This window comes from Botryllus schlosseri, chromosome 8 (genome assembly GCF_051294905.1).
Source record: "Botryllus schlosseri isolate E-star chromosome 8, Bs_hap1, whole genome shotgun sequence".
In the NCBI taxonomy this organism is placed as follows: Eukaryota; Metazoa; Chordata; class Ascidiacea; order Stolidobranchia; family Styelidae; genus Botryllus; species Botryllus schlosseri.
In genome coordinates, this window is record NC_137243.1 from 16,031,144 (window position 1) to 16,042,827 (window position 11,684).

General features: G+C 43.6%; 2 protein-coding genes across 2 annotated transcripts; both read left to right on the plus strand.

The window, feature by feature from the left end:
• The first annotated feature begins 1,130 nt into the window (after nucleotides 1-1,130).
• On the plus strand, nucleotides 1,131-10,098 carry LOC145444981 (RING finger protein nhl-1-like). Its single transcript, XM_080323061.1, has 8 exons — nucleotides 1,131-2,505; nucleotides 5,329-5,458; nucleotides 5,524-5,646; nucleotides 5,704-5,808; nucleotides 5,866-5,951; nucleotides 9,409-9,513; nucleotides 9,574-9,685; nucleotides 9,742-10,098. Exons 1-8 carry the CDS (start codon nucleotides 2,378-2,380, stop codon nucleotides 9,904-9,906), a joined length of 954 nt encoding a protein of 317 aa, XP_080179187.1. The 5' UTR covers nucleotides 1,131-2,377; the 3' UTR covers nucleotides 9,907-10,098.
• LOC145444115 (uncharacterized) lies at nucleotides 10,085-11,363 on the plus strand. Its single transcript, XM_080322043.1, has 4 exons — nucleotides 10,085-10,303; nucleotides 10,357-10,549; nucleotides 10,607-10,785; nucleotides 10,845-11,363. Exons 1-4 carry the CDS (start codon nucleotides 10,085-10,087, stop codon nucleotides 11,196-11,198), a joined length of 945 nt encoding a protein of 314 aa, XP_080178169.1. The 3' UTR covers nucleotides 11,199-11,363.
• Nucleotides 11,364-11,684: the final 321 nt, after the last annotated feature.

Here is an 11,684-nt window from a genome sequence, read left to right on the forward strand (position 1 = left end):
CAAGAGATCGAGCACACGCAAGGCCGTAGCCAGAAAAACAATTTATTTTTATTTTGTTTGTGGGGGATTATGACTTTAGGGGAGCTCTCCCGTGGGAACACCTCGCAGAACCGTACATCCCGCCATAGGCAATTTCATCACTACCCTTTATACATACGATTCTTAGACGCACACACACGCATACCCTATGGAAGCTTCCAGTTGCCAACTATAGCTTATTAGGCGGTCGTTGTACGGATGAGCCCAAATCGCTGACATAAAGTGATGAACAATCAGTGTGAATTTCGACCCTAGTCGCGCGGAGCGGAAATTTTTTTTGAATAAATGAAAGAATTTGATCAATATATTGGTACGTCTATATGAGCAAGTGGTGTCCATTCTTATTACTTCGTTGAAGCACGGTTTGTTCGTAACCTCTGGTAGAGATTGACGCTACTTTAAAGATTGAAATCGCTGATACATACCAGATCAAATTAAAAAACTCCTTTGATCAGACTCGTTCAATTTCAAATTAGCAAATTGCGTTTATGTTGGAGGGGTCTGATTGCAGGGACAGCATCATTCGGCGCCAGCCATTTAAGCACCCGAAAATCTATTTCGAAGGCTTCGGAATACATGGGTCGGTTTTATGGTGGTCAATCATTTTGGGAGCGCACTTTGCGGAGTAGCATGTAGCATACTTTATATATCTTCATGTGTCCCGGAACGGAAGTTGCCGGAGCTAACAGTCCCCAACCCCCGTACTGAACTGATACTCCTACAGACTCAATCAACCCAACGACCTCGGGCTACTCTAGTGTATCTACTGGTACTGTTGTATTCTCATAATTGAGAATGCAGCTAAATTCAATAATGGGTATTTGCGGAATAAATTTTTTTCGTGATACCGATAACAAAATCAAGCCATAAACGGACACTAAATCGCGCGAAGCGCGAAGAAAAATTTTAGGTTGCATACATTTGCCCCAAAATACTCTAATATCTATTGATTTTACGAAAATTTTCAAAAAATTTCGGGGGGGGGGGGCGACCGCCCCTTTCGCCCCCCCTGGCTACGCCAGTGTACACTACCCGTCAACACATCCGTGAAAATATAAACGCACAAACTATATTTGTTCGATTTAAATCATACAAAAGGGTTGGTAAATGTGAGCACTGCGCAACATAAGCATTGACTCGTCTAAGAAACAGCGACACATTGCTATTTAGATTAATATTCTACTACTACTTCGAAAACGTAAGCTGTGATCTTTTAGTTTGCGGTCAATTTTTTGTGATGTAACGACGATGAGGAGTGTAAGGTAGAATCAAGGAATGACTGGTTGCTCTCACAAAAGTGACACCGGAGTATCTCGAACAATCCGAACATACACAAGATACAGTGATTTATTCGACAGCGTTTACTTGGTGACTTGAAATTGACTCATAAAACTGAACTGTAAACACAACGATGCGGAATTGATATCAACACTATGACTAGGGCCCTGACTCAAACTATGGGATTCGACTTGACTCGAATTGAAACTATGGCTGAAAGAATGTCACCAGGAATCTTGTGACTATAGTATAGGTTATAACCTGTCTCTTATTCATTTTGCTTGGGCCGGACTCGTCTCACTTTTCGCACAGTTTTAGTCAAACAATTCCCGGCATATTTTTCATCTTGTGGAATTATTTTTTATTAGTGTTTCCCTGTTTGTTAGCTTGTTTAATCGCATATTGAAGCGTCCTATACCAGCTTAGCAAAGTTATAAAGTTTATTCATTGATTCAGTAAGGATGATGTCATTGAAATTTCTCCTTTAGGCTACATCAATGGCTTGCAATTTTTCCCAACATGCCACGAGCTCCTGGCAGGAAATTTTCAAGCTCACGGATCCCTGAATCATTGTAATTGGCAATTGAATTCAAAAATCAATGTGCTCCCGCAGAGCCATAACTGCCGCACCATAAGCCCCTCAGGGTCAAGCTGTCAAATTAGAACAAAATATTTTCGTAAATTAATATAAAGTAGAGTACTGGTCCTCAACCTAGTGCCGGCGAAACATTATCGGGGGGTCCGCGAAACCTCTAAATTTACAAAATGATTGATAACCCATTTTTTTATTATTTAAATTAGGGAAATCACGAGGCAGTTGCGCTTCATACCTGATATAAATTATGGACTGTGTACGGAACTAATAGAATTGATGGAACTGATCATCAGTTCGTATAGTATAGATAGACGACCTTGAAATTTTGATAATGCAATGCGATCTATTTTTAAATGACGTTCCATGACCGGGCGATTATACGTTCAGGGTTGTACTTGCTCATCGTTGGTGCATACAGCACTGCATTGGTGCATACAGCATAAATCGTGATTATTGAAATCTGTAATGGAGCAGATTACAGAACTTCTCGAGTGTGCGGTATGTTTGGATCGTTTCAAGGAACCAAAAGTGCTACCTTGTCAGCACACCTTCTGTCTGAAACCTTGCCTGCAAAATATCGTCATAAATAACAGGTGGCTCTGCTTTATATATGTAGCGTAGCAGCATCAGTACTATAGCCTAAACAGATTCTGATCCCAAATTTTTATAATGAATAGTTTAGGCACAACGATTAGTTTTCTATAATCTCACTTGAAGATGTTGACAATGATCCAAGTCCAGTTTATTCGACGTGGTATCGAATCCTTCAGTCCCCAGGGCCATTCCCAACCTGGACAACAATTTGAGGAAAATTGAACTCCAGGGTCAAAAGTTGCGTCATGTTGAAAATTAGCGATTATCTGCTCATTTCATCTCTCCAGCATTTAGGTTTTATCAATGTAAAATTCGAAAAGGTGTAAACAGATGTTTGATTACAGTTGAGATTTGGCATTCGGTTTTCTGAGTAGCTAGTCTGTAGGTCTCTATATTCTCATGTGGTATTAAATGCCAATCGGTGTATTGTTAAAGGTTAAATTGCGGCGAAACTTCACCGATGGTCAAAAATCGGTCAAGCGTTACACAATTTAGAAGGCGAATTGTTCAAAACCCTACAAAAAATTCAAGCGAGTAAGGTATCATATGAATGCTTGTTTCAAGAACAATTTTTTCATAGCTTTTTCATTTCCATTTTTTGACTGTAAGATGATGAAATTGCAGTCTCAAGAGTACACTGCATTTGTATATGGGAATGCGTAAGTTTGGAATATGGTAGACCGGTGGGTCCCATACTTTTTTGACCCAACGCACCTTGTTAATCTCAACCTATATTCATCACTACCTCTGAAGACAATATGTCGAGTTTCAACAACCTATTTGAAACCAAGAGGTGTTCCTTGGGTATATTATTATTATTATATTCTTTATTCACAGTAAGAAACTGGTCAATACACAAATAATCCGGGGAGCAACCTGCACTCAAAGGAAAATGGCGAGATTGGAGTAAATTTAAAATTTCAGTGATGCAGTCAATTTGCCCGACCGTAGTCGAAATATCAGGTGTTCGATATGGCGACTGCCGTTTTTCTCGGGTCCTGTGATGAGTGTGCTGTAGAATTGCTTGTAGTGGGATCCCCTTTCATCGGCAGAGTATTTGCATCGCCAGATCTCTTGGGTAACTCTCTTCATCGTGGCTTTGGCGTCTGACACGGTAATGATTGCAGTTTGGCTCGATTGATCTTGCGTTGACGAGCCTGCTCTGGCTAATTCGTCCGCTTTTTCGCTACCTGGAATTCCTGCGAGTCCTGGAACCCAAGAAAATTCAACAGTGATACCGGTATCATGGATATGTTTAAATATTTCCAATATGGATACAATCGCGTTATTTGATGGTCGGTTCAGAGGTCTAGAAACCGTCGTTAATGCGGATAGGCAATCTGAGAAGATGACGTAAGTGTGGTTTCGCGTGCCGTGGTCGAGTATCCAAAATAATGCCTTGGGTATGATTAAATGATAAAAGCTAGCTGCCCGTCCGTTGCTAAATTTTTCAACTTTGACATTCAGAGTTATATTTTTTTTGATAAGGAGCTTTACTCTAACTCTACCGATAGTTCTCTGAATGTCAAAGTAAGGAAATTCGACATCGCATCGAGTACACGACAGGTGTAACGGGTAGCGCAGAGGTCACCAACAAAAAACGGGTCACTTTTCAAATTTCGTAGAGACCGCGGGCCGCATGACTTCCATATCGAGATTAATATATGCAACGCAGTTTACCAACCGCGTTTTGATAACTAGGCTACGTAAGGGTTGTTCAGAAATGACCGACTTTCAAAAAGTCATGGTTTTCAGTCCGTTTCCCATGCCTAATCCCTTAAAACATATTCTATAGCTACTTTTTTCTGTAACTCATACCTTGCATCTGTGTACTTGTTGAGCTGGAAGAAAATCGGCTGAACATAAGAGATTCCCCTAAAATTTGATTACCACTGATCTATGCATGTACCAAATTTTAGAAGATTTGGAAATGGGGTGGTTCAAACTTTTGTTGTCCAGGTTGGGAATGGCCCCCACTTTTACCGTAGGCCATATCACGAAACGCGAACTTGACTTCTCATTATTGGAACCGTGAAGTTCCGCCGCCAGATCGTATTTTTTGGCCTATGTGCGGCGGTTACTTTCGGTCAAAATATCTTCGAAACCCGTCTTATCGGTCTGGACTGGTGATTAAGACAGGCTCGTACCAGTAGTCGTATTTGTGCTACTGGATAATTAGAGAATATGGTGGAATTGCTTTCCATCCTAACCTTTCAGACCCAGCGGCCACACATTGCAGCACTGGAGAATGGAGTCGGAGTACACGGAGTCGGAGATTCCTTCTCCAGCCGATGTGTGCTTCCCGAACTCCCACTCCAAGTAGTGATACAAATTTTCTGCGACTCCTACTCCAATGAGACTCGGACTCCTCGACTCCGAGTCCAATCCACAGCCCTGGTCTTGTAGTTTGTTTTGTTTTTGGGGTATTCATGGTGTTTGTCGACTACTATGGTCATTTACACCAGGCCGATATTCTTTTTATTTTCCGTAACTGCCGACTATAGCACGGCCCACCTCTAGGCTTTTGTAAGACACCGCATACACGGATGAGGTGACGAGGAGGAGCCTAGGTAAACCTCCAACACTTAGGTATCGGAATTCGGAAGTCGACCTCGGTCGGACTCGAACCCGCACCCATTGGTGTTGCAGCCGCGGGTTATACCACTGCGCTATCTCGCCTGGTCTTGTAGTAACGGCCTGAAGTCGTAGATTGGCCGGAAAGTGTGGCATGTAGGACGACACCTTTGATCTGGATTCCTCCTTGCGCTCAAGCTTACTGAGTTACTATCCCGCAAATCAACTAACAAAAAATCTACATTCAGTGTCCGCTGTCCCGAATGTCGCGCTTGCCACATCCTCCCTCCTAATGGAGTCGAAGGCCTGCCAACAAATTTGATGGCCGTGAGATTCCTCGATCGTTCCGACCAACAGAAACCGAATCGACAATGCAAGGTTAGAAATCTCGAATATGTTTTCTCCTGATTCATGGCGATCATATTATGTTTTTTAAAAACCAGGAATGTAAAATTGAAAACTGTGACGTGGAAAAATGCAACCATTGTGACGAGTCCCTGTGCAAAACTTGCATTGCAAGCCACACACGCGGTTTGCAGGAAGATTTTCGCAACTCCCTCATTCAGGTCGGACCCAAAACTTCGCACCCTTTCCTACTCTGTCTTTATTTGCACTAATTTTAGGTCTGGCGACTGATTCCCAAACTGGCAGAATGGAATTCTGATTTACGGGAGAGAGTGGAGAAGCTGGATGAAAATGGCCGGAATGTGAAACGCAAAATATCGCAGGTCGGTCGTCGATGATTTCATGGATGTTTTCCAATTTCATCGATAAATCCTCTACAGTCGATAGAACGCTTCGTCTCCGAGCTGCAGTCGCGGAAGAAATGTTTGCTCGAGGAAGTAGATTCGTTGGTGGCCACGAAAACAGGGTTTGTGCGATTTTCCCCATAGTATTGAACTTCAAGCCGAAGGTGGCTGCGGCGCAATAGAGAGCCTCTGTAAAATGGCTTGATTTGGAATTCATGTAATTATTATACTAAAATTTTTTGGTTCAGTAAGAGTTCCAATGCTTTTCTATTTGATATCCCTTACCTATAGCAGAATTGGAAAACTGGAACCGTTTCCACTTTTCCGAATGAAAATATAATCAGAGCGACTGAATTCGCAGACACTTTGGAATTGAATCAATTTCCGTTTTAGAAGGAAATGCATAAAAATTCTCTTTCACAAAAATATCCTCTCCATCATATACAATTGACCGAGGGAGATATGTTTTCACGAACGTATTTAGGTACCAGATTGCTTGGTTCCGCTCACACGGCATTGTCGCCCATATCAAATATTCCATCACAGTAAATATGGCTCACCATAACGTTTGAAACTACCGTTTCGCAATCTAGCAATTACATTTCATATCGTAATCTAGCAGCCAATGAGGTGTCCTGCAATTCTGGAAAGTCTGTCTTTTTACCGTTACACCTATTTTAGCTTTATGGACAAAATGCATGAAATATATTTCCGCTTTTTAGAAGCGGTATTTGTATTCCATGTTATGTTCTTGATCTTGTTTGAACAATAATATCTCATTGGACAAGGTTGCAATATGAAATTAGTATATTATCAGCAGAATAACTTTAATGCAGGCGACACGATCCAGAGTGCATTTAAACGAAAAGACCAGTGGTAGACAACAGAACACATGGTATAAATACGAAGCACCACACACGGGGAAATAATGATTGGCGGTAATTACTAATCCTAGACAAATATGAGACAAACGATACCAAAGCAAAATGCACGAACATAACAGTCCTCCCCTGTAAGTTGGAAGTACAAGGTAATTTACGTTGGCCAATAGAAATCAGTTTGTTTCCTAATTCTAAGCGGATAACGTCTGCCCGACATTCGAGCAGGACTGGCTGCAGGACGTTGTGCCCTATTTCTGACCAATGGTTGCTCACTGCTCAGCTTGTAACTGTTGAGGCTGAGCAACTTCCTGTGTGGCTATATCCCTATCAATGCACATCAAGCGTGGCTGGAGTTGGTTTTTATGCCTTCTCCAATGCCCATGATCTGTTTTGACAATGTACACAACACGTCCCAGTATTTCCGTCACCACGCCAACAACCCAGTTTGTCCCGCGTCGGTAACTGCTCGGCTAAACCGGGGAATCAATCTCGAAATGAGGGAGTGATTGTCTAGGCGTAACGGGTTTCGATTTGTCGAAGAGCGAGCTGAAACTCAACAGATTGTGCTGCTGCCGACCATGTAAAATCTCAGCAGGAGTTTTCCAGTCTATGCCCGGGTGCGGTGCATATCGGTACGTAGCGAGAAGTGTTTAGCGCGCCAAGTTAATATCTTTTCCACCGTCGCAATTTTTTATCAATCCAGCTTTCAAAGTCTGAACGAAACGCCCCGCTTCCCCGTTCGAGGCAGGGTGAAAAAACGGTGATACGATATGGCTGATTGCCAAATTCGAACAAAACGCATCGAATTCATTCGATGTGAATTGCGGTCCGCCATCCGTGACGATTGTTACGGGCAAGCTTTCAATAGAAAAGACTTCCCTCAAAGCGTTGCTACACACAAGGTTGTGGTAGATCCGACATTCAATACTTTACCGAAGGATATTTCGAATGCGCATCGACGATGACAAGAAACATTTTATTTTTTATTGGACCTGCAAAGTCCAAGTGAGTCCTTTGAAAACTTTCAGAAGTTTTGGGCCATTCGCGATACTGACGATCGGGTGCTTTCATTACCTTACGGCAAGCGTCGCAACTCTCAACGAGATTTTCAATGTCGCGATTAATGGAAGGCCATGCGATGTAACGTCGAGCCATCTACTTCCTTTTCGCGATACCGCAATATCCTTCGCGCAACAATCAGTCAATCAATGGGTTATAATTTTCATCTGAACAAGTTACACACAATGTACAATGCGCCATGCGAACGCCCTGAGCGTTCGTGCCTATCGCTGTAAGCGTTGCGCTGTAATTACGGGAAATTTCGTGTCCGGCGACAAAATACCTAAACGCGGTTTGTGGTCCGTCACGAGCGTAAATTTTCTACCATACAAGAATCGACGTAATTTAGTGACTCCATAAATGATTGACAGAGCTTCCTTCTCTATTTGAGATTCCGAATTGAGAAGCATCCGTTGACAAAATGAGATGCTTGTTTACATCATAATGGGTTGTTGAGAATGCGAAAAGCTCCGTCACAGTATGCATTCCAAATGAATTTCGCGTCAGCACCTGTCCTGTATGTACACATATCAGCTGTGAGCTAGTGATAAATAGCAACAAAATGACCATTCCTGAAAATAACATCATAGGCTATGATTCATAGCCTGCTATTTATGCAGAAATTGGAAAGACTTATATCATTTCAAAGCGAATTCTTCAGCTATAAATTTCTCGAAATACGCGTCGTCTATTAGATATGAACGAGTGCCGAAATCCATTTCCACAAAGATAGGTGGTGTCAAATGTGATAATAATGCGCAACGCTTCCGACGACACCTGTGTGTTATGATCCCCACCTATATGACATCAAAATTGAGAAACAGATTTTTAGTGAACATATAACGTCCACCATTGCCATTTCTATCCAGCAACTCCTCTTGTTGTTATTCCGGAATAGCGGTTATGCATATCACAGGAGAAAATGGATTTTTGCAAACAAATTTTATTTGAAGCCCCAACAAAACATCTCTAAACAGCAATATGTTCGTATTAGCAGGCTTTTGGCAATTAGGAAATTATTATGAGTTTGCACAGTAGAATATTCCATCTCAGACGGCCTTTCTGATTATACGGAGTTATGAGATTTTAACAGTTATGAAGCGAAACTGTCTCGTGATTTCTGTAATTTCAAAAAAATACAAATTAGGTTATCAACAATTATGCAAATTTGGAGGCTCCGCGGACCCTCAGTTGAGAACCACTGCTCTACACCTTCCGCAATTCTATTTCTACTTCAAGTAGTTTTAGGTGGCTTATGGAAGAAGCACTTCTACCCGTACTTGAGTTCGATTTTTTCGTCGCTACTTCTACTTCTACTTCTGCTTGAGTAGCTTTCTTGACTACTTTTACCACCTCTGAAAATAGTCCACAGCCCCGATCCTGTCCAGTAAAGTGCTCATCTCTGCCAGACAGGCTGTCGCGTGTTGCGTCATAGTAACAGAGGGTCCATCTACTTTGTGAATGTCGGACTTATGCCCTTTAGCATGCTGTTAACTCTTGGAAAGGGGCACCCGAAAAGTCTTCGAGTGGAATAAATATTCTGCTACAATGGATGTTGTATTGATTGCTATTATGCAACAAGAAATTTATTGGTCCCAGTTTTGTGTATTTCGGTGAGAAATTTCACAGCTCTATTCAGATCATTGCAACGTGAGCAGGGAGAGCTTGAAGTAAAAATGGCGGCTTTGACGACTCATTGCCAGGTCGCGAGCGAGATTAGCGAAAAAGATTTTCCACTCGGGGGGTTAGCTTCGCATTCAAGGTTATTTCTCGTCTTTTTTGCCCATTTCAAACTTCTCGTTAGAGCGCGTGATATCCAGCAATTCCAGAACGAAATACTTTGTTTGGCACAACAAAGTCGCGAACTGGTCCAGAGCAACGGAGTCTCGTCGAACAAAGTTCGTGAAACGATAAAAGTAAGTGAATCCGCGTAAACCTATCTGCGATCTCACACGAACCAAAACACGTTCAGTTCACGAATGGCGACGAAAATTCCGTGCTGTCCGCGATATTTGATTTCGGGAAGGTTTCCTCTCATCTGCAAACAACATTTGGGAATGAACCGACACCAGACGGGTCCCCAAGAGGCGCGAACGACACCCCTCGGACGGCAGGTTTGATCTCGGTTCTGTTTTGACGCACTCTCAAACGATTCCGTTTAGAACGACAGCAACCACCTCACGCGCCCAGAGATCAGACGGTCGTTTCATCCATTCCACAAACACACGACTCTTGGTCGTCCAGGGTCGTACCTACAGCGCCTCCTGCAGCAGAAACTGATTTAAGCTCTCGACTGGCGGTGGCATTGCGGCGATATGGAAACAAAGGCCGAGTTAAAAAGTATGAGGTTGGATTCGTTTATGACTGAATTCGTTGACAACGAATCTATTCGCAGGTATTTCGGGAAGGAAGGGAGTGGCGGATGGCGAAAGTTGTTTCATGAGAACTCAGCGTGGATGAGATTTCCGCACGGCATTTGCTCAACGGCCCGTGACGATCTCGTGGTCGCAGATAGCGGCAACCATCGGATCCAGGCTCGTGGTTTGTTCCTGCAACTTTTCTACGGCTGCAACATTTTTGTTTCAAGATCTTCGACGTGAACGGACGAGTCAAGGGATGCTTCGGGAGCAAAGGAAACGCAGAAGGTCGATTCGGCGACGTATCTGACGTGTGTGTGACGTCACGTGGACATATTGTCGCCTCGGACTCATACAATGACCGAATCCAAGTATTCGACGAACAAGGAAAGTTCGTTCGGGAGTTCGGCAACAATGGATCGGGTGGCGTTTGGGCGATGTCACAAGGGTTTGGTGATAGTGACGTCGATTGTTGTTCAGGAGACGGAGAACTGGACTGTCCTATCGGAGTAGCAACGGACGGCAAAGGTTTGATCTACGTTTGTGACGTAGGTAATCGCCTAGTTCAAGTTTTCTCGGAGAAGGGAAAGTTCGTTCGGAAGTTCGGTTCGGGAAGTTTGAAGCGTCCGCGTTTTCTTTCCGCGACTCCAAACGACAGAGTGCGTGCGCCGTTAATCCCGTTTGAACTCCCGTGACCTTTCACATTCCGCATTCGTAGGTCGTCGTCACTGAGCACGAGTGGAGCGAAGTTGAAGTTCGGAATGTGCACCGAGTTCAAGTTTTCGACTCGTGCGACGGCCGCCAGCTTTCCCAGTTTGGAGCGAAAGGATCAAACAAGTCTGAGTTCCAGTATCCGCGAGGTGTCGCCACAGACAACCACGGCAACATTGTCGTGTGCGACAGGGACAACCACCGGGTTCAGATTTTCACGGGCGACGGAGAATTCGTGACTTGCTTCGGGAGCTTTGGTTCTGGTCCTGGGCAGATGAAGTGGCCTGCAGGAGTTTGCGTTTTGTCAGACGGACGAATCGCAGTCTGTGACAGTGGCAACCACAGAGTGCAAATCTTTTGACCGACGAAGGTCCTCCGAAACGAGCGAACCAACGAACGGCGATGACGGCGCAGAAAAGAAACGCGGCCATGTACGAACGCGAACTGTGTCTGTGCAATGTGCATTCATGTGTGTGAGAGAGTGCTCGCGAAAACTGAATCGATGTTATGTTCGTGCGTTTTACGTCGGTATGTTCGTACGTATGTTCGGTATGGTACGGTACGTTCGGTATGGTACGGTATGGTCGGTTCGGTATCGTCGGTATGGTATGGTATGGTACGTTCGGTATGGTATGGTACGGTATGGTACGGTACGTTCGTTCGTATGTTCGGTATGTTATGTTCGTGCGTTTTACGTCGGTATCGTTTGTCTCATATTGGTCTAGGATTAGTGATTACCGCCAATCATTATTTCCTCGTGTGTCGTGCTTTGTTTTGTACCCTGTGTTCTGTTGTCCACTGGTCTTCCGTTTAAATGCACTCTGGATCGTGTCGCCTGTATTAAAGT

Bases quoted from the DNA above. Each gene is read 5' to 3' on its own strand.
- LOC145444115 (XM_080322043.1), top strand. From the start codon at position 10,085: ATGGAAACAAAGGCCGAGTTAAAAAGTATGAGGTTGGATTCGTTTATG. The intron at 10,304-10,356 runs GCTCGTGGTTTG...TTTTGTTTCAAG, and splicing joins GCGGCAACCATCGGATCCAG to ATCTTCGACGTGAACGGACG. The intron at 10,550-10,606 runs GTGGCGTTTGGG...ATTGTTGTTCAG, and splicing joins GTTCGGCAACAATGGATCGG to GAGACGGAGAACTGGACTGT.
- LOC145444981 (XM_080323061.1), top strand. From the start codon at position 2,378: ATGGAGCAGATTACAGAACTTCTCGAGTGTGCGGTATGTTTGGATCGT. The intron at 5,459-5,523 runs GTTAGAAATCTC...TTTAAAAACCAG, and splicing joins AACCGAATCGACAATGCAAG to GAATGTAAAATTGAAAACTG. The intron at 5,647-5,703 runs GTCGGACCCAAA...CACTAATTTTAG, and splicing joins TTCGCAACTCCCTCATTCAG to GTCTGGCGACTGATTCCCAA.